General features: G+C 38.3%; 1 protein-coding gene across 1 annotated transcript in view; it reads right to left on the bottom strand.

Annotated features, from left to right (window-relative positions):
• Nucleotides 1-27,330, bottom strand: part of PTPRO (protein tyrosine phosphatase receptor type O) — a 153,065-nt gene that overhangs the window by 45,312 nt on the left and 80,423 nt on the right. The window contains 8 exon segments of the mRNA XM_048969007.1: nt 938-1,131; nt 3,520-3,640; nt 5,971-6,170; nt 8,721-8,882; nt 9,879-10,325; nt 11,825-11,977; nt 13,635-13,793; nt 21,876-22,149. Coding sequence (XP_048824964.1) covers nt 938-1,131; nt 3,520-3,640; nt 5,971-6,170; nt 8,721-8,882; nt 9,879-10,325; nt 11,825-11,977; nt 13,635-13,793; nt 21,876-22,149 — 1,710 coding nt within the window.

Genomic DNA, 27,330 nt, shown 5'->3' with positions numbered 1-27,330 from the left:
TATTAATCTAATTGTGCCGAGTCATGACTACAAGGTATTAATTACTTCTTTGGTAAGTTATTTTTGGTTTTAATTTCCTTGGAGATTTATGTGCTAGATTTACTGTCACATACCCAATTACTGTTCAGCCACTGTAGCTGAAATGACTACACAAATAGTATTATGCAAATGAATTACAGTAAATCACTGCAGCTCTCATAAGCAGCAAAAGTTGTTGCTGTCATTTTTGCATACTCATAACTTTCTGAGCAACTAATTTCAGCTAAAACTGTTTACTGTCTTGTGCAATGGCAAAGTCTGAATATAACCTGTTCAGCTTCTCTAGGAAGATGTGGAAAGCAAGGGGAAAATTTCATGGGATTTCTGTTAAATATTCAATCTTGCAAAGGTTTGTGTTCATGTTCTTCTAGAAAATAATTTTTGCCTAGGTGAAATCCTGCTGCACATCTTTGCAGCTTCAGAAATATGAAAGCTATTTTCACAAGAGCATCTCTGCAGCTAAGTGCTCCAGATGGCTCAACACAAGACTAGCCTGCAAGCCCCAAATCCCTATTATCAATATTAATTATGCAGATAAGGCTTTGGATTACTCTCCCTGAGGAGACACCTGAATTGGTTAAAGCCTTAACTGACAAATTGACACACAAACTGAAGCTGCCTTTGGACTTGCTGAATATGCCCATTTGTCAACAAATAGAGGCTCATCTCTTGTTTTGTCATTCTACTAAAATTTTAGCATCGTTCAGCTGTATTTCCCTACTTTGGGAAAGAGATGCTGCCCACATCCTGGATGTTTTCTCTGCTTGGCCTGAAAAAATGTTCCAAGTTTAAAGGCATATATACATTTTTCATAGGGGAGAAGCTGAATAAGAAAATGCCCCAAGGTGCCAGGGCCACACATGAGTGAGAAAGCAATAGTCAGAAACAGCCACATTACCACAGAGGCAGTTAGGGAGATGGTTGCTGCTATTTCATAGTAGGTTGTCCACTCAGATGTCATTGTTGATGGATTGAAGTAAAACATTTCCACAACATATTTCCTGAATACCCCAAGGAAAGGTCTGTTCCAGCTCAAAACTACAGCAGTAGGTCCCAAAGGGTACAGTGTCAGATCCTTTATTCCAGTGGGCACTATAAAACAGAGATTGTGATTAGTAGCTTGTTGGTTTCTTTTTTTTTTTAATTAATTACATTAAATAGATAAATAAATTAACAAATAAAATTGAGAACAATACTTTCCAGTAACCAAGTTCTATCTGTTTCTGATTTGTTCCTGATTTTAATTCCTAATAGCTTCCTTGTCACAAGCAGTGGAATACCCTTCTTTTCAGCATTTGTTCTTATCTTTCCTTTGTCAGAAATGACTGAAGGTTTCCATTTACTTTGAAAAAATCAGGCTGTTAAGGAGATGTTTCAAGTTGTAAGCTCAAAAACAAAAGCATCAAATGCCACAACACTTTGGAAGATAAAGGCCACCAGAAAGAACAGTTTTTTTATGCCTATCCTTCCTTCCCTGGGGAACCTAAAGGTGCTGCCATGAATTGCTGTTCTTGCCTCACAGATGATGAAAACAGGAAAGAAAAGTAAAGCGATTTGAAGAATGTCACATCAGGGTCAAGTTCAGCAACCTTTACTTTCTGGAAAGAAATCACTCTTCATGACTTCAGTGAGATTACTTAAATAAGTACTTTGCTAACATTTCCAAGGGTTGCAGAGCCCCAACTCTTGCAGAATAAAGAACACTTCAGCCTATATTTGCACTTGACTGCATTTCCTTTTTATAAGTCAGTCTCCATTTCCTTCATCTTTTCTGTCCATTCCATGAAGTGTTAATACTCACACAGTGAAAATGAGGCTTATGATAAATAAATACTTTTTAAGGCATATTTTAACATATCTTTGTTTCATTCATCTTTAGCCATCACTGATCACTTCACTGAACAGTTTGTTTTGCATTTCTATTATTGTAATATCAAGTTCAATATCCTGTAATCAAATGAAAAATCCTACAACTGTTGTTTTACACCATAAAATGTTCTCTTCATTATAAGAACTTTTCATTGTTTAGTTGATATAAAAACGTGGAGAAAATGAGGAAAATCATTTAATATGGGAATATATGATTTCACTTTCTCAAATGAAAATAGAACTTCACAGATTTCTTAAGTAACTACAGTGAGAAAAAAAATTCATAAATATCATTCAGTTATATGGATTTTAATAAGGATGTGTGTATTTGTGTATACACATACATATAACATATTTTCTCACTTAGATTTTCTTCTTTACTGTACTATATCATGTTCTCTTTTCAAATTCTTATACAGACTCTGCTTACACAAATACATGAGGAGGTTTCCTGGAATGAAAAAACTCTCACCTTATTTATTACTCCACATATCTGCTTTCATCTACAGAATTCACTTCTTAACAGGATAACTTTTGTCTGCTTGCTGGGTTTTGTGTTTGTTTTGCTTTCTTCCCTATATCACAGAGAGGATGCAGAGTGACAAATACTGAAGATCGCTAACTTTCAGCCACCTGCTCACCTACAAGGTGGACTATTAGTCAAAAGGAAAAGGCTGGGTGACTCAGGTTAAATATTCCTCTGCAAATGTAATTCTATAGATTGAATATCTTTCTCGTTGCCCTTTTTCATTATATTTTGTTACAGTAGTAACCTTAACAAAATAAATGACATGGAAACTGAAAGATATTAAATCCTAAGTCACTCTTTTGTTAGGAGCTTGATGGAACCTTGAATTATAGGCATGGGGGGAAAAGCTCTGCAGGTAGGTTGTGAAACCACATTCTTGAAAATGTCGATCTCATTCTTAAAGAGCCTTTTTTATCTTCAGATTTCAAAGCAGAGAACATCAAGATTCATGGTTTAACTCAAGAAAATCAAGGTTGGCATCAACCTTAGTACTAGAGGAGATAATCCAGCTCCTGACTTAGTGCCATGGCCTTCAGACTGGAACACACTGCATAGTTCACAAGGCAAATTTGCTACAAATACCTTAACAGCAGTCCCATACCTTTCATGAGACAGTAAGAATGATTTACCTCTAGGAGGTGCCCACATCTCTCCATTAATTGCAGACTACCTGCAGCTCAGACTGGCCACAACTAAGTGAAGTGACTCCCTCCCAAAAGAACATAAACCAGGAACGCTGTTAGAGATGAACATACATGTGGCCAAAGGTGAAGACAGTTCATTGCAAAAGGCTCCATGTGTGTGAATCCACAATTGTTTTCTAGTTGAGTTTTGTAATAATCCAGTGTTTAAACATGAAATATGCATCACCCACTGATGGAGCATTCATGTTTTTCCCTCATTAATGGGCTAGACAACACAAGGAAAACAAATGCTCTCAGTAAGTGTTCATAACATTTGAAACAACCAACATGATGATTTTGCCTGTATTTCTTTTTGGGCTCTATAATTTAATGAATATACTACTCATATTCAGGAAAAAGAAAAGAAGAAGCATTTCAAACAGTAGCTGCAGGACTTACCAATGGAAAATGTAACAGGATCAGAGGGCGGTCCAACCAATGGTCCTTTCCTTAAGTAAACCACAACCTGGTACTGGGCACCAGGAACAAGATTTTCAATGAGGCTGCTGCTTGAATTTACCTAATGAAAGAGTGCACATCAGATGTGAAGTATTACTTGGTTGGTTAAAAGAATATTGGGACTACTTGAACTGCTTAGTAGAACAGTTAATACAACACAAGTTTCTGAACCAGCATCAGCAGCTGAATTCTCATTCAATTACACCCCAAATGGCAAAACTTTGAAAGCATTCAGGCTTGGATTCACAAATGATCTGACCCAAAGAATCACACTTACCTTGCCATGTGAGGTCAAGTGCAGATGCACTTGAGCCGCTCTCTCCTCTCACCAAAGCTTAATGAAGTATTCATACTCAGCTGATATTAACAAGGCTAGAGTATTTAAGCAGTATGCTTTCAATGAAAGCCTCAGGGTTTTCATCGGCCATCCGATTCAACTACAGCTATATGACCTGAAAGCAGCCTTATGGGAAATCTATCTTCTGAGTGCAACTGTTAAATGTCTGAATGCTAAAATCAGAGAGGAACTACTCTTTCACCTGTCTTGCACAGCACTACAAAATCTGATGAAGAGATCTTGTGACTTTTCTGTTTGAGATACCAAAATTAAATAGTCTGCTGTGGCACACCAAGAATTGGTCAGAGCTGGAGGCATAATGCCTGACCGGCTGATTCTTGATCTGGTACAATATGTGAAAAGCCTCATATTCTGAGCTATCAGGAAAGATATGGAGCAGCTTTGAGGAAAGAACTTTAGGCCCCCCTTCTACAGTATTTTCTCTGCAACCTTTCCAGAATCTCATCACGGCCTCCTTTGTTTTTTTGTGATGCACATAAATACATCAGTGTAAGCACAGATTTAGTGAGGAATGAAATTTGTCTTTAATAGCTGCTTTTGAGAACTAATCAATTTATACATAATGGTAGAAATGAATAAAACTCTGCACTGAATTTTGCCCTTTTCAGCTTGTCAAGGAGAATTCAAACGAACAGCCATTAATAATTCCATGTATAATAATCTGATAAAATTTGATTAGAGGCAGTGTGAAACTCTATAGGGACAAAAATAAACAACTGTATTTAGACACTTTGCCTACTTGTAGCAAATACATTTACTTTTACAAATGTCTTGTTTATTCACAGATTAGTTTTAGGTATTTCTATTTGAGTTTGTAGATTAATCCCTGAGTATTTACTTTAATTCTATATGTATATACTTGCTCTCTAATGTTTATTATCACCTACCATATTGTTTTGCTTCCTGATTAGATGAATGCATTTTTAATAAATGGAAGAAATGTAACTCAAGGAGATTACAAACTGGTTCTGAGAAACAATTCTCAAATTGTCTTTAAAGGACAATTCCCAGTGTGGAAGTACATGGCCATTCTTGGAATAAAACTCAAAACATTTTGACAAAGACCTATTTAAAAAGACACTTTTAAATGATGTCAAACTCCTTGTGTTAACTAACTTGCCAGGCTAATCACGATGTTCAAGGAAGTGAAGATTTACTGAGTTATGGCTCTGTTCTTCCATTCTCATGGGTGTGCTGATGGTGTAGCACATGAGAGCACTGCAGCCTTTTTCAGGCTCCTCAATCACACAAATTAAGGAAGCCAGGTAGAAACTGTGGCGCTACTTAGAAAAGAGATTTGTCAGCATTGTGGCAAGGAAACAGAAGTGTGGACTAAACCCTCTTTCTAACCAAAACCACATTCCACTCATCCATCAGAGCCATAGGATCTGACATGGAGATAAACTCCACTTGGGTCTCAGGTAGCAGAAAATCGCCTTATTTGGGGGTTCAGGAAGCTTGATCAAAATAAACACGTCCCAAATGACAGCCCTAAAGAAGTGCTGTCCATCCAAATCACAGGTGGTGGTGATGACTATTTACTTCCTACCTTTGAAATATCTTTTGTGGATGAAAAGAAAAGCTGAATTCAGATGACTTCCAGAAAATGTAGGGTCAAGTTCTATACTCATATGGAGAAAATCTAAGAATCAATTAATTAATCTAAGAGACAATTAATTAATACATGCAACTTGAATGATAATCATCCATGTGAGCACTTTTCTTAATAAAAATGGATTGCAACATATGCCTAAGTGTTAATATGATATGATATCATTTTGCTCACTACTGCAAACATTGCTCACTCAAAAGTTTGAACAGAGAATTGGCCACAGTCACTGCAGTGGAAATACAGTTTTAATGCTGATGGAATTTAATGCTGTCATTTCTGTATGCTTTTCTTTCCCCTCTACTCTGCAGAATGGAGCACTGTGCTCTGCAGCCTTTAGCTGGATGGGGCCTTTGGTACTGGGATAACAAACAGTCGGATGACTAGGAATTATTTTTTTTCAGGTCTTGAGGAGGACCCTTACCTCTGTGCAGTAATTTTTTTCAAGCCTTTGACTTTCCTTTTGCTTCTGACAAGTCAGGGAGACCACAGACACAATTGTGCCATTGCTACCACTCTCATGTGAGGCTGTCCAGGATGTCAGGGCAGTAGTGGAGCTGAGCACTGTCACTGCCACATGCTGGGGCTTTTCTGTGAGCTCTTCTATCCATTCACCTGTGGGGCCTGGAACATGCCAAGAAAGCATGTGTGAGCAAGGCACTCTGCACATTTAAGGCACTCATGTTAAAACATCCTTCTTCACAATATTGCTTTCTACTAGGGAAAGAGGCTGAACTGACCACCTCCATTTCCACAAAGCAAAGATGGGAAACAGCCTGCAGTCAACACTATTTCCACCAATAGCAAAGCAGGAGTTGAAAAGAGAAATATTTCTGTGTCGAAAATTTGGATTGAATGTATTTTCTGTTACTTACCAGAAACCACCCAGCAGTATCCTGTATGCTCTACAATGGTATTTTAGGAGTAGTGATATCCAAAAATGTACAGATCCATGATAAATATTTGGTAATATTTAAAAATTAGTGATGTCCAGTAATGTACTGGATTATATATTATGTGCATTATAAATATTGCACACAACTTTTCCTTTCACTATACACCAAATTACTCAAGTATACTATGTACCTGAGGTCTTTAAACTGAGTTCACAGTCTACTATAGTGAAGAGTTCTCCATCTGGACTTTTTGAAGCATTTATTTAAATATGTATGTGCTTTTAATTTTGAAAAATAACTTTAGCTAGACTTGGACAAAAATTCAGATTTTCAACAAACAAATCCAGAGCAAGGATTTTGTGTAAGATCAGACTATAAGATTTGACAATCAAGACTGCCATTTGAGTACAACAAAAATGTTGGGTAATATAAACCAATAATTCAACAGGATGAGTCACCAACCAAAAGGTTACAAGAATAAGATAAGGGTGAAGCTGTGAGAAAAATTTATTCACAAAAGTCTACTCACATCTACTCTAGAAAAAAGCGAAATCTGATCATTGCTTAGTCTCTGGATTCAGTGAATATACGTGTAGCAATTTCTGTTCAGAAATTGTTTCAACATCAGCACTAAAGAAATTGAGCTACCTCAACCTTGTGTCAGGGTCCAAAGCTGCAGCCTCCACAGAAGGCTTGTAAAGAGGAATGGAAAACAAATTTTACCTTAAGAGTACTCATGTGCATCTCAGATTTGGCATACTGTCAGAAATGCACATGAAATCTATCTAAGATACTAAGGTTCTCAAGTTAGAATAATTAGGTCAATTGCCAATAATCTTCATGTCTAGGAGCCTATAAACCAAACAGAAATACTTCATTAAAATAGCAATAAAAACACCTAAAAGCCCTCATTTATTACATGTAATACAAATATAGTCATTACATTCTTGTTACAGCTTTATACCTAATGATATCCAAGTCCATTCTTCCTTAATCTAGCAACCTATCCAAATATACACTTTGATTAACACTTTCTCATTTTCTGAGAGGTCCCTGTCCTCACTTAGTAGACTGTATGTAGGACACAGTACTGCGTATTTATGTACATAAATCAGTCACTTTTTAAGATGGAATAATATTTGGCGCTGATAGCAGTACTACATAATTTATATATACTTTGATCTATTTGTATAGTTTTATATACTTTGATGTTTTCACATAATGAAGATGCCTATGAACTATTCCTAATGGAAATCAGAACACAGTTAAATGAAAACAACAGAGACCCTTTCTCTCAAGACCTGTTTCATCTCTTTGTTTTCCAAGTACTTTTTCTTTCACCTATCAAGCTGTTAAAAATATTGCAGCAATACAGGAATTCAGTTACATGCTTTTAACCATTATGATTAATTTAAGCTTAAATAGTATTTGTAAATGTCACGACCTACCAAACATATTTATTAGTTATGTACCGCTACATTTCCTTTTAATATGAATATTTCTGCCAGCCTAGCCACCATGCTCTTTTGCAGAATTTGATGTGTGGGGGAGACACTAATTTCTCACAGGTAAAACTGGGTTGTGCTGCAAGTGTTCCTCTATTCTCAGTGTTTGGGCATAGGCCATAGGCCATAATTCCTCTTGTACAAAAAGATACTCTGCATGTGTGTGGACTGATATACTTATTCAGACATCTCATTCCCTTGTTGCTGTACAGATCATCAAAGCCTTCAGAATGACCATTGTCTGAATTTAATTACACCTGTCTCACTTGCCAATCTAGTTCTCAATACCAATCTTGAATTACTAAGTACTGTATTATTATTCTGACTTTTACTAAATCTGTATTTAAGAAACCCTGAGATTCTACGGGGAAATAATAAATTACTTTTTCCTCCTCTGAATTTAGCAGTCTGAACTATTGCATTTACCTTTACTTGCCCTGTGTGCTCTTAGAGACCATCTAATTTCAGAGTTCAGTGTTTAATTGTGCAAATCCCACAGTCTCAGCCCGAGATGCCCTTTGTCCTTAACGCTATGCATACAGCCTCCAGGAGGAAGGAAGTTAAATATTTTCAAGATTCTTTATAACCACTGATTTAATTCCCTGAACCAAATCCTCTCTTTGGAAGATGCAAAAGGAGAAGCTGTTTTGCAAGGGATGGACTTCTCTGATCGTGCAGCAGATACCACTCCTGCCACAGTGTGTTACTGGTCAAACCCACTGTGTGTTAAAGTTATACTGGTCTGGGAGAAAAAGATTTACTGAGGTACTTACTGATATAAAAGCTGAGCGTTTTTGCTGATTGACTTCCCCGAACTTCACAAGAGCCAGAGGAGCTAAATGTTGTTACAGACAACTTATATTTTCCTGGTTCTTTCAGTTCAGCAACAAATTTGTGAGTGTCCTCACTGACTGTCAGAAGTTCTGTGGAGTTCTCTAAATCAGGGGGGAAAGATGTTGTGGATTAATTGAAATTTGAAAGGCTTCAGCTACTGAGAAAATGATTTATATCAGAAATGCTAATACAGTTTCTGCTGTGGGATTTAAAAGTATCCAAAAGAACTGGATTTATGTGAGTAGTTTTATTTCTTGCCATCAGAACAAGAGTAATTAATGACCAAGGTTGCAGTATAGGTGTATAGGAACAATAAACCCAGGACAAAATTTCATTCAGTAGTGGGGATGATAAAATAGGGTTGTCATGACTGCGCAAGTGAACAAGAGGACAGCATAGAGGAAAAGGAGCTTCCAGTTCTATTGCCTTCTTATTCTGCAAAATAAATAAATAAATAGATAAATATTATTTATCTTAAATGGGGGAATAATTATGAAAACTGTTTATCAGGAAGTCAGATTCATTTTGAGAAAAAGGATTTTAAAATAGGATACCTCTAAATGATATGGCTATTCTATCGTAATTCTGCCACTTAAAAGTTTTCTCCATCTTCCACCACAGCCTCTTTTTGGCCTAAGGAATGTGGTCCGTTGCTATCCTGAGACAACTGTTAACCTGAACGCAGCATGACTTTTTTTTGTGGTCCCCTCGAGAACCTTTCTCAAGGGGCTGACATAGCTACATGAAATAATGTACCTTCTTCACCTCCAATTTCCACCAGCTTGTTTCTCCTTTCTCTGATAACATAGTGGATTTAAAATAACTATGGTGTAAACAGTGCAGCAGTATGCACAGCAGTATAAATCTTACTTAACAAAAGAAATTGCAAACTGTGATTTATCACACCTCCCTTATTTTAGTTTGAAACCCAGCCAGAACTGCATGCTATTCAATGCAAAAACCTTACCAAGATACACAAGAGATCTAATAAAGTCCTGTGAGGCACGATTCTAGGTAATTAATAATTTGTGAAGGAGACAAACCGCCAACAGAATTATAGAAACAGAGCATGAGAAGTGTATAAGGCTCAGTTTTACCTTCCCTTTCAATACTGATATGGAAACCATCGAAGGCGGTCGGTGGCTTTGGTGGTAACCAAGTCAGCACCATTTGTACAGGAAGGAAAGGAGTGGGCTCTGTTGTGAGTTTTCCAGATGTGTTTACTTCACTGGCCCCATAATCCCTGGGAACTGCATTGACAAACTCCTCTTCACCCTCTGATGATTCAGCTTCATTAGACCACCAATAGGGCTGCGATGTGGTTTCGTACTCAGTACTGTTAGAGCGGTAATCAGGCCAGGCTGCAGTTGTGTTCACTGCTGGAATTTCAGGTGGGTCACCAGAAAAACGGCTCAGTTTCTCTTTGCCTATGATTTCTTGTTGTCCTATGAATGATTCTTCTGCAAAATTCCCGCTGTGCTCTTCCCAGTTGTTTCTGTTGATTGGCACAATCTGAACAGAAATGTTTCGAGGTGGGTAAGGAACTAAAAGAGAAGCAAACGTTAATCTTTTAATAGGTGTGTTCTGTGTACCTCTGCCAGGTGCTTATTCCCCAGGGAAATATTCTTTGCAGAAAAACAATATATCAGGGATATTTTGAAATAACCTGTTCTTCCTAAGATTCTCCCTTCTATTACAAAATTACAGTGTAATTTTGTGATTCTAGTAGGATCAAGCTTACTGAAAATTCGTAGAAAAATCAGGACTCAAGAATACCATGATGCAGAGTACACACGCAGTTGACATAAATCAGACTTCAATGCTAATACAGCAGCAAGCTACTTAACTGGATTTAAAAAGGTGGGTCTCGGTTTACTGTGTTTTCCACAATTGCATGATAACAGAAAAAATACCTCCATTGGTAGAAATGAGCTCCAAAACACATACAAAACTAACGCATGACATAGTGTATACTTGAAAAGCATGACCTTCTTGCTGCCACAGGGCTTTTCACATGTTCTTAGTAGACACCTTTTCACAAGCACTAAAGATCAGTTTAAATTTTAATGGCTGTGAAAGCTTGATCTCTAGATCTGGATCTTCAGAAGGCAAATGGCATGCAAAGAAGTTATTTCTGCTTATGCCAGCAGGTGAACAAAAGGTGCCATAATTGCTTGCCTTATGCCTTTACCTGCGGATAGCCTCTGCAAACATTCTGTCTGACATATTTTAAGCTGACCCCTTACAACCTACTGATTTATTCACCTCCCCCTGTCCCAGCCACAGCCACTAACACAAAATCAGAGACTAAAACCTCATACACTTCACGTCCTGAATGGGGGATGGGAAGGCAGTGGGAAAGAAAACATGTAATTCTATTGGTTGACTTCTGATTTTGCCACTGGTTCATTTCATTTTGGACCCTGGAAAATGTCTGTGGTCCAAGAGATTAACAGGAAAGTTTTGGGCATCATCCCAGGACCAAATTAAATTAGTCCTGGACTCTGAATAAATCCAATTTTCAGCTTTTGCAACATTGCTGTCTTGGAAATTAAAAGTTCATGCTTCAGGGCATAATCTGGCCGCCAAGTGGGGACACAGCAACACTGTTCTTCTCTATGAGAGAAGACTGAATAGTGAGGAAGGCCTTCTCCAACTGTTTAGCTGTGATTCACTGTGAGAGGAGACAGACCAAAACAGATAGATCAATATCATTCTCAGTGTGGCATTCCTGTGGTTTAAAACTTAATTCCTAACATAAGGCCAAGGATGTCTCATGTGAAGCAAAATTTATGTTCTAATAAACCAACTTCTTAATAGAAACCCTCATACAGATTTCCCCTTGTGCTATATTGCACATAACTTTACTCCCTGCCTGCACAGTACCAGCTGCAGCATCCTCCTCCCATGTTCCTGGCCAGGAGCAAATTCCATAACTGTTTCCACACAGCCCCTCCTTCACGTGCAGTCAATCTCCTCTCACGGCAGAAAGGAAAACAAACATACAGATGTGGAACAAATGGTACACAATCATTTTCTTTACCTGTTCTGTGTTGCTTGGGCTCATGCCTAACCCCGCTGTATTCCACTAGCGTGCTTTTGTTGAAGGTTGCTTCTGATACCAATTGAAATGTGATGTTACTGTAGCATATACCTGGCAGCCAGTGATTGAAAACGGTTTTACCTTTAAAAAAATCTGCAGAAGGTTTAAAAAGAAAAGATTTTTTTGTTATTAAAAAAAAAAAAAAAAAGGAAAACAACACATCAAATATTCGCTTTCTGATAATGCAGCTACACATGCTGAAATGACAGTGTTTCAGATGTTTAAACATTGCTCAGCCTGGTCTAAGACATGAAATTCTAATAATTCAGTTTTGACAATATTTTCCCTGGCTGTCAATTAAAAAAAAAAAAAAAAAAAAAAAAAAAAAAAAAAAAAAAAAAAGAGCCCAGCAAGAGAAATAAGAACTACATTTCACATACATTTCACAGGAAAGCAACTCAACCTGGCAACCTGCTCCACGTGACATTGAGCATCTCAAAGAGCACCTGACAATTGCTGCAGACCTTTAACAATTGCACGCAAAAACCTCTTTGGTCTGGTGCTGACTGAGGCACAGCATTCAGAGGAGATGCTCAAAGGGCCATCCATAGTGCAGCTATGCACCAGCCACAGTCTGAGAATGGAGCTCATATGCAACATCAGTACGTGCGTGGGCTGAAGAGATGTTGCGTAGGGCAATTTAGCTGTGGGAAAGAGTATGCTTGCTCATTAGGGAATCTCTTAATTCAAAGTGACATTTTTATTTATCAGCAGCAGCAGCAGTAATATTACAGCCTCTGCATATGAGCTGTGAAAAAGAAAAATTGCTGCTAGTATCACCTTTGTTCGTTAGAAAAGGGTCACTTGTAGACCTTTTTCTAGAACTATGATCTAGAATCACCATTCCCAACATCTTGCATTTCAGAGTCTTGAAGATGTTAACCTAATCTTTCTATACACTGAAACAATAACACCAAAGTTTTCCATGCTCCTTCTGGAGGTGGGCATCTCCCTCTGTTGACTCCAGAGAGAGCTTGCAGTGACCAGGCTGCTACACAGGAAACCTTCTTTCCATCACTAAAATTCAATCCATCACTTACTGGATTGCTCAGAGGCAATATTGCCACCATGCTGTACTAAACCAGCTGGGGTTTGGGAACCTGAAGAGCACGCAGTGCTTTTTTCACCTCTTAAGTGCTTTCCGTACGATAGTCCTTTACATCTTTCATATAAATGTTGTGCTTAAGCTTACTGCATGGCAAAAGAGCAAAGGAGATTTAAGCAGATCTAAGCAAAAATAAAACATCAAAAAAGAAAGCAGAATTTGCCCTTGTTAGTCTGTTTAGATGGTTAGTGACTGCTGAAATTCTTTAGATTGACTATGTGGGTTGTTAGATTGCTTGTTGTTGGTTTAACTGTTCTAAGAAAGATGAAATTGATAAAATGCAACAGGTTTATTAGCTCAGGGACAACAAAGAATGATAGTGTAGTACACAGTACTACATGACATAGAGCTTTGCTCAGTGCTACTAGCACTATGTGACTTCACAGTGATACAGAGGTATCAGCTTCAAGTCTTTTCCAAGAATCAGCTATACTGAAAGCATTTCCCAGATGCAGGGCATCCCTAAGCTTCTCCATTAGCTATTCACAAAGAAAAATCATGACTGGAAAGAAGGAACTGGGAATTGTATTGATGTTTTCAACTGTGATTGAGACAGAATTTTACCCACTGATTTTAGCAAGTATAACTAAAAAGCGAAAATGTATCTTTGTTAGCAGGAATAGTTAGTGAATAGTTTCTTCCTACCTTTGTACAGCATTGTTCTGTAGTCTTTTCCTTCCCAATAGCTTATATTTACCCGGGTGAAAACATTGTACTTCTCTGGGTATTGAATTTCAAACAGCACTCCTGTTTCTGGAGATGGTTTGTAATCATAGATAGAAACACTGCTCACAGGAAGGGGTTCTAAAGGATATACAAATAGAGGGAAAAAAAGGCAGAAAGAAGCAGATCAACAGGCAAACCTATAAAAACAACATCAAAGAAAAAAATGGTTTTGTGTGGAATGACACAGGAACTCTCAAATTTCCCAGATGATACCCGAGGCTTCACAGAGGTCTGGGGCAAAGCCACATTGACTACGTCAAAGCCAAGGTTATGGCTACTACGTCAAAGCCTAACCCCCCCCCACACAATGTCAGTGCACTCAATGCTTTTTTACAGAAAAAAGAAAACAAAAACCCCAACATTTTAACAGAAAGCTGTCCTTATTTGCAGAAGAGCAGGCATAAAAACCATGGTTGAAATCACAATTATTACTTAAGAACTCACCATCATCACCCCATTAAGATTTTCTTCTTTAGCAGTTGCTGACCAAGTAAAAGTGCCCACACAAAAGCAAAACACTTGAAATTAATCATAATTTTGGCACCAATCTGAACTTAGCTAAAGATTAGCTAAGAAGTGTATCAGTGTGACAACCAGAGGAAAATGAATGATGATTTTCTGTTCTGGTAAATATTCATTTATATATTTAACGAGTAGTTACACTTCATCAGCCCCAATTCCTACCATAGCTGAGAGGGCCACCATCTTCAAAGTACTCATCCATACCACACTTCCAAAGAATACAGAAACATCATTGCTGCTTTTTTACAGATGAAAAGCTGAGGTACAGAGTACAGTGGTTTACCCACAGGCATGGGGTACACAGAAGACAGGTAGTACAGAGCTGCCAATCTACAGCTTTCAGCTCTGACCATGGTGGGCTATAGAAAGTAAGGACAATAACCTATGTACTTTCACGTGCTGTCTAGAAGAAATAATTGCAACTGGTTAACTGGTAAATGCATTGGTTAAGAGAGCCAAGCTGCTATTCAGGACAGGTTTCTAGTTTTACTCAGATTTAGTCATATTAACATATTTTAATAGAAGTAGTTAATAGATAATGATCAGTAGTTATGCCCACATCCTTTTAGGTATTGTCATGTTAAGTTCTTGTGCACAGTAGGGAACAGATTGAAAAATTCAGACTGTTCATTAGCATGGTCTCACTACACACTTGCAGGACACATTTGAGTACAAAGTTCCGTTGAAGCAAGCCCTGGAGAAAAACTCATAATACAATTTTCTCCAAAGAGCACACAGTCATGACAGGCAGCAGAGAAGGCAGATGAAAAAGACAGCACCAGCAGCTTCAAAAGGGGAATTGTCTCACGGTGGATGGAACAGGGTAATCAAAGATGGAAAAGCAAGCCCATAGCAGAAATAAAAATTAAATCCCATTTGCTACCACGGTATTTTCACTACTGTACTAAGCTTCCATTTGCAATGAGAATTGAAGAAGAAAAAGCAACAAAGAACAAAAAAAACATGAAAATAAATCTCAGCCCAGGACTTAGGAAGGAGTTTTGTTGCCATTTTTAACTTTGTCAGAGCACCAGAATACAAAACCGTGGGAATCCTAATTTATTTCTCATGGCAAATATGTTTTATTATCTTCAGGTAGCTATCAGTATATTTATAAGTTAGACATAGAGAAATAGAAATGTCAAAGCTAACGGATACCAAGAGGCACTGCAATGACAGAATTTGTGAAAATCTTGCTGACAATTTGCGATAGCCTAGAAATAAATGGGAGCAAAGCAGGTCATGGGAAACAAAGCCTACCCTCTTCTTTCTGCTGAATCCCTTCCCATCGCTTATTCTGAAATAAACAGTTGAGCTGGCAATCCCCATGACCCCACACTTCATATCACATCTCACACAGCACGTGATAGTAGTTCAAATGTCAACAGCAATCTCTAAATGGCACAGCCCTTACATGCAGCCATCTTTCATGTTAACAGGCATGTCCTGGGCTTCTGCTATCTCATTCAGATCTGGGTCTCCTTATTCCTGAATTACTGAAACTTCCCTGAGACAGTGATTGAATTATCCCATTTATTCCTTCCTACAACAAATCAAATAAAAGATGGAAGTTATATTTATTTTTAATCCGAATGATTTTTCCTCCTGATTTAATTAACCAATAATTGAATTAAGCGGTAATCACTGCAAACTCTCTTTCTTGTTGTTATCTTCCGCTTACTGAATTCTCCTTGCTCATGGCTGCTGTTAACAGAGTAGTTTGAGTAATATAATACAATTTAAAGAGTCTTCCATTATCTTCCTTCCTTCGGCACCAAATATTCACATCAAATCTATTTGCACATTGCGAAATTAAAAGGACACTCATCAGATAAAAATCATGTTAAAGTTTTTCACTAACAGTTCCTGGGGTTATTAAAGCTCAAAGAATATGTAAAATATCACTCTTCACCATTTATATTTATAATTCAGAGCATAAACTGTTTGGTGTTTTCGTTGTTCCAGATACAGCATTCAGGATCCACAAAGGTTTTAGTGATTCTCAAGAAATAGCTTAAATGAGGTATGATCAAATACATAGAAGCATCAATAATATTGATGTTGTAAGACATACTAAGGAAGGGAAATAGAGGATTTTAGTTTCCCTTTAATAGCATATTTAAGGCTTTTTTTTGTGCTCAATGTCTTTTTTAGACATCTAGACTATATTAAACTCATATACACAAGCTTGCAGGATCAAGACTGAAGTTCCTTTATTCTTAGTATCTCACATTCTGCTGCTTTTGTAGCAATTGCTTTCCAATTATATCTGCTTATGGGAAATTTAACTTCTTCATTTCTCCTGAATATAACCACATTTTGCATTTAGCACATACCTTGCATTATAAAAACAGATAGCATAATAAATGCTGCTAGCCTCTTCCTCAAATGCCCCAGCAAATTCTGGAGGCTAAATCCTCCATAAATGCATTCGATCTGTGCCAGATACATTAGTGTTTTAGGTGGCTTTTGCAATTCAGGGGAGGAAAAAAAAAAGGACATTGAAAATAAGTACCACAGTCCAGGCCAAATAAATTTGTTTTTGATATTCATAGACCTGGCCCCTCTACAGATGGAATTGATGATTGGTTAATGTAGCAGATTAGATGTGCTATTACATGTGGCTGGATGAGATGGGACTTAGATCAACAGTCTTGCTTCCCACACTCAAAACAGTCTTGCTTCCACACTCAAACAAGATTAATCATGGCTAATCGTCATAATACAACTCTACTAGGAAAGAAGTCTCAATAGTGGGGTGATGTAAATCTCACAGGTAGTCACCTTTATTCACATGAAGAAGCTGTGAACTTTGTGATGTCATCACCAGGATGACCCTATTTACCTATTTGCATTGCTAATGGGAGTAAATAATAGCCAGGACAAAGTTTTCATTATGCTGTAAACTTTAGGTATTGTTTTATCTCTTGTTAAAAAGCATCTAGTTTTGAAATTTAATAGCTGCTGTTTAATACTTCAGGAACATAATGTTCACTTTTATGATATGTAGTAGAGGATATCATGTGTGACCACTTACAAAAGAGGAATGTAAGCACAAATGGCCTCTGAGCAATGACGCAATCTGCACACTGCCATTTCTAGATGCCCACATAAGATGACAAATATGAAAGCCACACAAACCAGAAAATATCACTGGCACAACAAAAAAGGGTGTGTCTTAGTACTGCACAGATTTAGGCTGATACCTTAAATCAGACTTTCAATGGAAATGATGGCAGAAAAAAAATATTCATCGTTACAGTTCTTTTGTTTCTCAATTCTGATTTTCCCTTAGAAGTGAATAACATGATCTGTTTGCTGGGGAGATCAGTGTGCTAAGGGATCTAAAAGTTCTTCTGAGTTATGTTTCATATTAAGGCTCCCACAAATAACTAGCCTTTTTAAAGATGTGCCACACCATCCTTTAAGATAGATATACACAAAGGGCATCAGTTCTGTATCTCATTGGGGAAAAAAAAGCACAACAACTCTGGATCTCCTACTTCAGCAGCTCTGATCCATCAACAAGCTGAAGGTATGGATTTGACCTGCAGAATTGCTTCCTGCAGCATCTGGCACAATGACAGATGAGCATTAACAAGGGCTAATGCCAATTATTTTCTAGAAGCGGAAGAGATCACAATCCCAGGCAGCAGGCCTTGTTGGTCTCCTGAGGAGAATATTTTTTGGTAGAAGACAAAGAGGCAGAATTCACCCTAAAGGGAATATATTTTACTGTGATTTATGTAAGGAATCATTGGGTTTTGAAACAATGAGATATTCACCAATGAAAACTTCTAATCACAAGCTAAAATAAAAGTCAGGCAGAGCTCTTCTTAATTACCCTCACACATCCTGATTTCTCCAAATCCTGCAAGAGATTTCTTTTCCTACAGCACAAAACAGCCTTGCAGTGTATTGTTTTCCTCATTTCTTAACAGGTATTTTTTTATCCCAACAACAATAAAATTTCAGTGAAAAACAATAACAACAACAAAAAAACAACTGTATGATTGTGAGTCACCCCAGAAAGAAAATGCAGGATGACTGAGAATTTTAAGCATTGATTTTTGGATATGAATCCATATTCCTTACTTCTCTCATAAACTCCTTTAAAAACTTTTTTTAATGAACTTTACCTCTTGCAAGTTTGGTTGATTTTTTTGTTTGTTGTTGTTTTTTTTTGTTGTTGTTGTTGTTATTTTTCCCAAGTATTTCAAAACATTAAATTAGTGAGGCAAATTCTGGAGTCACTTCAATCTTGCAGTCATCCCCCAACTCCAGTATCAGTAGAAGAAAGCAGAGTGAAAATAGTTGTTAGATATCAGAATGACTTCTAAACTTGTCCAGACTGAAAACTGGAAGGATGGTCATATACTGTGCACAACACAATTGCTCACACAGGAAACTGGCCAGGGTGGCAGCATGCTTATCATTAACAATAAGTGCTGAAGGTGTCACTTCACCATTTTCTCCCTCAAGTGCAGTACTAAGTCCAGTGTACAGAACACAGCTTTGCTATAGAATCACCAGAACAAGTGCTCTTCTATGCTTAGACTTTATTTTACAAGTTTCCTAAGACTTGAATGTGCCCTAGTCATCTTATGTTTCTAAAAGTCCCGGCTCTGGAAAAAACCTGAGGATGTGGCTGTGCTGACAATATCCTGAGAAGAAATAACCAAGCAAATAGGTCACACTTTGCATTACAACAATCTGGCATACAGAAACCAAACAAATAAATTCCACAGTTTGTGGTGTTTTGATTAACCTGAGAAACCTCTGAAATTATTTCTGTCAAAGACAAGAAGAAAATGAACTCTTCTGTTCAGTATAGAAGGCTTAAGTTCACAACAGAACCTTCAAACGACAGTATTTATACATGCATATATATACTTACATAACTTTATACATTTGCATTTTAGATATAAATGTAAACACATGTGCAAAATATTAACAAATTTACAAATATAAATACACACATATATAAACTGTGCATTTTGTTAGCTTTGACATTATCTTTCTCTTGGCAAATCACTTCTCTCCCACACATAGGTCTTTGAGGGATAAAACAAAAAATCTCCCCCTACTCAAGCAGAATGAAGTTTCAACTTGCAAAGAGATATGCAAAGAGATATACATTTTTCTTGCCAATAAGCTGAGAAGAATCACACCACTGAGGAATGTGAACAGGAAAAAGCGAAGCTCATCAAGAAAGACCATCAGAAAGCAAAATTCTTTTGTGACTCTTACTGAGTTTATAAGTAGGTAATCCCTTTGAAGGACTTTGTGATCAATTTGAGATGCACAATTTGACTATACACTGCTGTGTATGATGTCTCCAGCACATGGCCAAGCTGAAAGACACCATCTCCGTGCACTGAACCCTCTGCACATGTCTGGAGGGCCCAGAAAATTATTGTGAAATATTGAAGTATATCTTTGGGAATTACCACACTGGCACCACTGAGTGTCCTACTTGATTTATCTTGTGACGTACTAATGAATAGGGCCAATCTACACTGGCAAAGCTCTCCTGACGCTGATGAAATTAGAACAGGAATTAATTTTGTCCTGGATGCTATTCACAGTGTACCATTTAGTCAGGTGTTAGATATTGATAAAATAAATTAGATAGTTACATCTCTTTACACAGTTAAAAAACTAAGGAAGTTAAAGAAGTAGAAAGAGTATACAGCATGAAGGAAAATACGAATATATCATCATTATTGTTTGCCAAAAATTCAAGTTAATTGTCAGAAAAAATAATGTAAAATGGTCAGTTTGGCAATGCTATTTTTTTTTTTTTTTTTGAGTTTTAAAAAAGGAAAATCAACTATTTCCTAGTGAAGTTTTTTAGAAATCAGAAGTTATTACTAGAGTTTAAAGAAATCTCAAAAGAACTGTATGGCAATAGCATGAACTTCTAATTCAAAATTTACTTTCATTCCTGCACCTTTGTCTTTGAAAAGACGAGGTAAGCATTAACCTGCCTAAAAGAAAATATTAGGAAGAATGTTGGGTCCTTTGCACTGTGAAGGAGATCTGTGCCATCCCTATAGCACTTAGTGTAGCACCCTTCGGTGCGGAAATTTCCTATGGAAATGCCCTTTCCTTTCAGAAACATGGTTGTCTTTTGTTGAGACAAACAAAAAGGTTAAGAAATGTGACAAAAAGGAAGCAGTACATCAGCTCCTCAAGCAGCGCAGGCCCACTGCCAAGATCACTGGTCCTTCCAAAGTCTGTGTGAGCAGCAGAGGTCGCAGCAGGAAACCCTGGGAAGCTGCCAGTGCATCCACATAAGACAGGTGGTGAAAAGGGGTGGAGTGGGCTCCTTTCCATTGGGAAGGGCACCATTGAGCCTTGGAGGAGGGAGAGTGACGTGGGCTATGTTTGTTGGAGCTGGCAGACTCACACTTGTTCAGGAATGTCTCCTGGAAATCCTGTGAGCCAGAGTCTGAGTTTGGGATGGGCTATGATAGGCTGAAAGACACTAGTTCCCTTCTTCCTTCAGAGATTCCCTGCACAGGAGTGCCATTCTCCATCTGCCACTCTGACTCACAACTGACCCTGCTACCAGTGACCTTGTGGGGTCTAGAAATCAAGCAGCAATTAGCCTTGCTGCATGACTGCAAGAGCAGTGTTCTAAAACCCCTAAAATACTTGGTGAGGAATCTGTTCAGTTGTGTTTGTCATATAATACTTACAACAAATAAAGAAAAATAAAATAGCAAATTGGGTTAGAATTATTACTTCAGCTGTAAAGCTATAACAGATTAAAAAGACATAAAAAAAATAAAAAAATAAAGGAAATCCAGATGGCCTATGAAGCTGTACATATTCCACTACATGTAAATATGCCTAATGAAAGGCTTGCTCTACCACATTATATTTTTCCTGCTGGAATCTTCATGGTTGTTCTCATTCGTAGTGCACAACTTGAGCACAGAAAGGAGGATGAAGACTATGGATAGTACAAATTCTGGAAACATGGCAGGAATTGCACTGGTGCTTTGCATGGTTACAGAGAAAACCAAATCATGCCTCTCCCCGAGATCACCTTGTGGTAGTAAGAAGCAGATGATGGTGAATATGGACTCCAGCACATGGAAATCTTCAGCTGTAGTGGCAGAAACATATGCTCTTGGTGACTAGTGTCTGCTTTACAGATTTAGTACTGCTTCAATACATCAGCAAGCCAAGAACATTGTCATGGCACCTGAAGTAAGATATACCTCACCATACAACAGGAATGTTTACACTGAAACATGAGTCAACACTTTTTGTACTTTCCATTAGATTAGATTTTCAGAATTCCTTTACCACAGGCTAGGATGACAACCTCGGGAAGAGCTTCATACATTCCCCTTACTCCAGTATTTTAACCCTCTCCACTTAATGATTAGGGAAGGCCACCTGGGGAAACCCCACAGCTGTCACCTTCTTCCTGCCCAGACCTTGTGCATTTTCCTTCCAGCCTTCTCAACATATTTTTTTTATTGTTCTCACACAGGAATTCATCCCAAACGAGGACTTAATAAATAATAATAATAAAGAAAGCAAACTTCTGAAGGAAAAAAAAAAAACACAAATACACACAAGGAGAAGAAACAAAAGAACAGAGAATAAGATGTTACTTACTGGTTAACACAGTGATTGATCTTGCTGACTTGGAAACCATATTTGAGTTCACTACCAAGAGAGTTACTATGTAATACAGGCCATGGTATTTGGCATTAAAAATCACAGGGGCAGGTAAAGTGCTATTGAATTCTTCAAACTGGAAAAAGTAGTTCTTGGATTCTCCAGCTATCTTCACAACATATACAGAGGATGAGCTCACCACATCAGATGCTTCCAGGGAAACAATGATACAATTGTCTTCTCGGACAGTAACTTGGAAAGGTTCTGCATTCTAGAAGAAAAAAAAAAAAAAGAAAAAAATTTGTTGAAGTAAAACTTATTATTTAATAAACCTTAAAGCCACTTGTACCCATTTCCTTTGGTATTCATAACATGTTTGTGCTATCTTTGTGATGAAGTAACATTTCTTATTCTACAAGACAGTTAACATCAAATTCTAGTGTTGGTTTTGTTTTGCTTTTTTTTTTCCCATAATACATTTTTAAAAGCCCAAAACTAAAGAATCATTTTTAGCATAGACTAAACATTTCCAAATATCCTTTTCCAGCAAGTACCATGTAATGAGCACTTCTCAGCTCTATGTCCATGGCTTTGGTTGGTATTATTCATTTCCTCATTTTCACTATTTCTTTTTTTAGTAGTAGTGAAAAGGGAACAATTTTTTTCATACATCATGAGCATATTAAACCATTGCCAGCTGAAAACACTTTCCTTTCGATTAATTTCAAACCAGCTGTCAGCAAGAAGTACTTGATCTCTACAGGAATTTCAAAACAGATTCACAGCAATTAAGGAGAAGAAACAGTTCAAGCTCATATCAGAGTTGTCTTTTTGTTTTTTTAGGACATACTGGTGTTTAGAATCTTTTTCCTTTTTACCCTCCAATAAAAACTGCAATATATTTTCAATTCTCAGCTTCACAGTATCTTTTCCTCCTACAGTCCAAGAGTTCTGTTTGGAGGGCAGGATGGGCCCATGACTAGTTTGCAGTTTATTCAATCAGTCAGATTGTTCTTGTACCAGAGACAGACACCTCATTCAGAAGCTAGCACCTTGTCTCCCTCAAATTTTGTATAGTGAAGGTTTCTCCATAAGAATAATGCTTTTTTAAATTTATGTTGTGGCAGACAAGCTCCCTATCTGGAATTCACACATACAATATTGCCAGCTCCTGGCATTTATTTAAATAAATAAATACATACATAAATTCTGTTCTAGGATTATAGGTTTGAGAAGAAAGGGCCTAAGCAAATCCATTCATCTGGCCCAACATGAGAACAAGGTAATAAGCACAGAGTAAATTCACCTCAAATAGAGATAAACAGACTAATAGATTCAAGACTGAGAACTGGGGTAAACCCAGGTATGCATACAGAGCGGGAGAAGAACTTATTGAGAGCAGCCCTGTGGAGAAGGAACTGGGGGTTCTGGAAGATGGAAAGCTCAGAACAAGCCAGCAGTGTGCAGCCCAGAAGGTCAGCAGTATCCTGAGCTGCATCAGAAGAGGAGTGGCCAGCAGGGAGAGGAAAGTAATTGTTCCCCTCTACTCTGCCCTTTTGAGAACTCCCTGCAGTACTGCATCCAGGCCTGCCATCTTTCACAGATGGCAAAGCAATTGCTTTAAAAGGCTTACAAAATAGGACCAAAATTATGCCAAAGCTTACATGTGCTTTCCTTAACATTGGCTGAATTCAATAGGCTTACCCTTGAAAAGCTTCAAATACCACATTTAAAGTGTTTGTATTTTGCCTAAATCCTGATTCAGCACTTGGATCTGTAAGTCCTAAATCTTTAACTGAGGATTACATTTAGAATAATGAAAAGCAAATAAACAGGTAGTCTTCTTATCCTATTTCCTCCCATTCTCTACAACTGGGGAGATGGAAGGATTGATAGTACATGAAGTTAAATTCAGATGATGACCAGTCATGAATGGTGTTCCCCAGGGGCTGATATTGAAGCCCATTATGTTTAATACTATTGGTATGATCTGGATGAAGGGATTAAATACACCCTCAGTAAATTTGCAGATGACACTGTGTTGGGAGGAAATGTCTATCTGTCAGAGGGCAGGAAGATACTCCAGAGGGGTCTGGACAGGCTGGATTGATGGGCTGAAACCAGTTGCATGAGCTTTAACAAGATCGAGTGCCAGGTCCTGCACTTTGGTCACAACAACCCCATGTATTCCTAAAGTCTTGGGGCGGAGTGGCTGGAAAGCTATACAGAGGAGAAGGATCTGAGGGTGTTAGTTAGTTCTTGGCTGAACATGAGCCAACAGTGTGCTCAGCTGGCCAAGAAGACCAATGGCATCCTATCTTGTATCAGAAATAGTGTTAGCAGTAGGAGCAGGGAGGTGAGGCTGCACTTTGAATGCTGTGTTCAGTTTTGAGCTCCTCACTACAAGAAAGACATGGAGTGTGTCTACTGAAGAGCAGTGAAGCTCATGGAGGATCTGGAGCACAAGTCTTATGGGGAGCAGGTGAGGGAGCTGGAATTTTTTGGTCTGGAAAGGAGTTGCTCAATGGAGACCTTATGGCTCTCTACAACTCCCTGAAAGGAGGTTGTGGTGAGGTGGGAGTTGGCCTCTTTTCCCAGGTAACAGTGAGAGGATGAGAGAGTAGGCTGAAATTGTGCCAGGGGAGGTTCAGGCTGGGTATTAGGAAAAAATTCTCCAAAAGAGTGGTGAGGTACTGAAACAGGTTGCCCAGGAAGGTGGTAAAGTCACCATCCCTGGAGGGTGCTCAAGAAACGTGTTGATGTGACATTGAGGGATGTGGTTATTGGGCACAGTGGTGATAGACTGACAGTTGTAATAGAGGATCTTAGTGATCTTTTCCAAACTTAATGATTCTGTGATGCACCCACAGCTTTCAGAGACGTGTGTTGCCAGAGCACAGAAAGCATGGTTTTCTTCCAAGATCAATCAAGGAAAGACAGACCAAATTCAGATGTGATTACTATGTATTTAGGTCGAAGTATACTTGCAGTGCTATATGGCTGCTCAGGGCTCCATCCAAGATGGCCTTGAACACCTCCGGGGATGGGACATCCACAGCTTCTCTGAGCAGGCTGTGCCAGTGCCTCATCACTCTCTGAGTAACCTCCAACAACTCCATATCTTACCATATCTTTCCTGGGACCTTACTGGGGGTCCCAGGCCTGCCCCTGGACACAGTACTGCAGATGTGGTCTCACTAGAGCAATCACCTCCCTCGCCCTGCTAGCCATCCATCTCTTTATGCATCTCAGGACACAGTTGAATTCTAAGGGTGTGAGTGCACATTGCTGGCTTATGTTCACTTTTCCATCCACCAATACTCTGAAGTCATTGTAGGACTCACTCATCCACTCATCCTGTTATAATCTCACAGAAGTCAGTGGGTTTTGAACTTCCATAGACTTGCACTTCAGTGCTTCACTAGAGGAAAGAGAAGAGTTTAATCTCTAAAGAGTCTAGTCTTCCCTTAGCTTTGCTGATGAACTGCATGACACTAACCCAGTTTGCCTAACTTGCCATGCAGAAACACACAAAAGAAACAAAAAATTTTATACATTCCAAAAAACAGTTCTACGCAAGCTCCTTGTGCTTGGTAGTATTATAAATCATTTGTGATGTTAATCAAGTACAGCTGGAAATTAAGCACATAATTGCAGAGTTATAGACATTTCTAGGATATAATTAGATGCTTTCAGGCTGCTTATATGGATTGTGATTTCATACGTTTGTTCTTCCATGGGTGTTATTTTAACCTACACTGAAGACTGCAAAACTGCACACTTATTTTTCTGCTCACAATGTTTTTTTGAATTCACAGTGAGTTCCACTCAGCAGATGATCTGCTAACCCACTTAAATAGCTCATGTGCAATTAGCATTACATGCCTGTGCTAGCTAAATACATAAAAACCTCACAGATATATGCTATTACTAGCTATGACAATACATGTCTGGGGAAAATAACTTTTTTTTGAGTCCTTTACCACCTGAGTATGTTGGGACAACAAAATGATAGTCTCTCTCCTTTGTGTACCTATCTCGATCTGCGTAACTCATACCTCAAGTAGCACTCATTCTGTTCAGTGGTTACACAGCCCTCTTCCACACACCTGTGTGTGCCCAGGATCTTAATTTGCTGCATGCATGGGACACATGGTCACTAGGAGACCTCTGCTGTAAATTATCCATTGGCTCATAAAGTAATTTTCATCCTTTCATTCCAGCTATGATTTTATAGAAGCAAACAGCAGATAAGGGTTGAATACAAAGATTATTATTACGGTAATTAACATGTCATAAGAGTAGATCACTTATCTCCTTTGAGATATGGATTTCACTTTGGCAGCGTTTTAAAAATAACAGATCATTACAGTAATCTTTTTATTCCTGTAGTACAAGTGAGGGTTACCAGGCAGCACTGTGGTTGTGATCTTGGGAAGAAGGCTAGGAACAAACCTGAGTATTTTTCGTAAGCAGCACTGGAAGTGACAAACATGCCCCACTTAACTAGAATGTAAAGTCAGTGTGTCTTAGGACTGACAGCATCAGTATGGTAAGTACACATTTCATTACTTCTGGTCAGCTACCTCCAGGATTTAATTTGCTGGTGTCACAGCTTGAGCGGCTGCTTCATGCCTGTGGGGAAATTTGGCAGGGCTTGTGCATTCAGAACTGAATGATTAGCTCCAACTTCCTTCCTAGTTTATTATTACAAGCTTGTGCCACGTTAAAGCACTTAGGAAAAAAAGCGGGGGAGGTAAATCCCACAATGCGATGCCTGTTCGCAGTCATTTTCAGGGCAGGGATGAGTCATGCTAGTGGAATTTCTAGCCAATAACCAGGTCCCAATTAAAATGAAAAGGAGGGGAGGTAAGAAGACATACAACATGTCAAATAAACAATTTTCAAAGAGTAATAGGAAAATAAATGGTGTGCAGCAGAGCTCAGAGTCCTCTTTCTGGAAGTACATATCCTCAGTTTATTCCCCCATAACAGTCTAAGCTTTTCATGAGGAAGAGTTGCAAAACAGCTATAATTTTTATGTACTTTAGCTTCTGAATGTCTCTCTGAAATGCATCAGGACTTGATGAGGGGCCAGGACTTGATTATCAAAAGTGCAAGTAGCTAAATGTCCTGCTGACTTCAGGAGGAGCCGTGGGTGCTCATCAACTCCAGAAAATTAAGCTTAAAGTACTGGCAAATCCATCGTGTTCTCTAACACTAGGCAAGTAAAACTAAGGCCCCAAACAAACCTGTTTTCTGAGAGCTCTTACAGAGTCATTTGTGAGTATCATGGATTTTTCAAAGTAAGTATCTGAAACCCCAAAGCTGTAATATGTTTTGAATCTATGAGGATTTCTATGGCCAAAAGTATCATTATGCTTATCTACTGTATAACATTGGTCAAAATTGACATAATTGCAAGTGTTGCACGATAGCATTTGCACTATAT

The sequence above is a fragment of the Lagopus muta genome, chromosome 1 (assembly GCF_023343835.1).
Source record: "Lagopus muta isolate bLagMut1 chromosome 1, bLagMut1 primary, whole genome shotgun sequence".
NCBI lineage: Eukaryota > Metazoa > Chordata > Aves > Galliformes > Phasianidae > Lagopus > Lagopus muta.
Note: the sequence above shows the minus strand (reverse complement) of the source record. Positions and strands in the feature narration are given on the sequence as shown.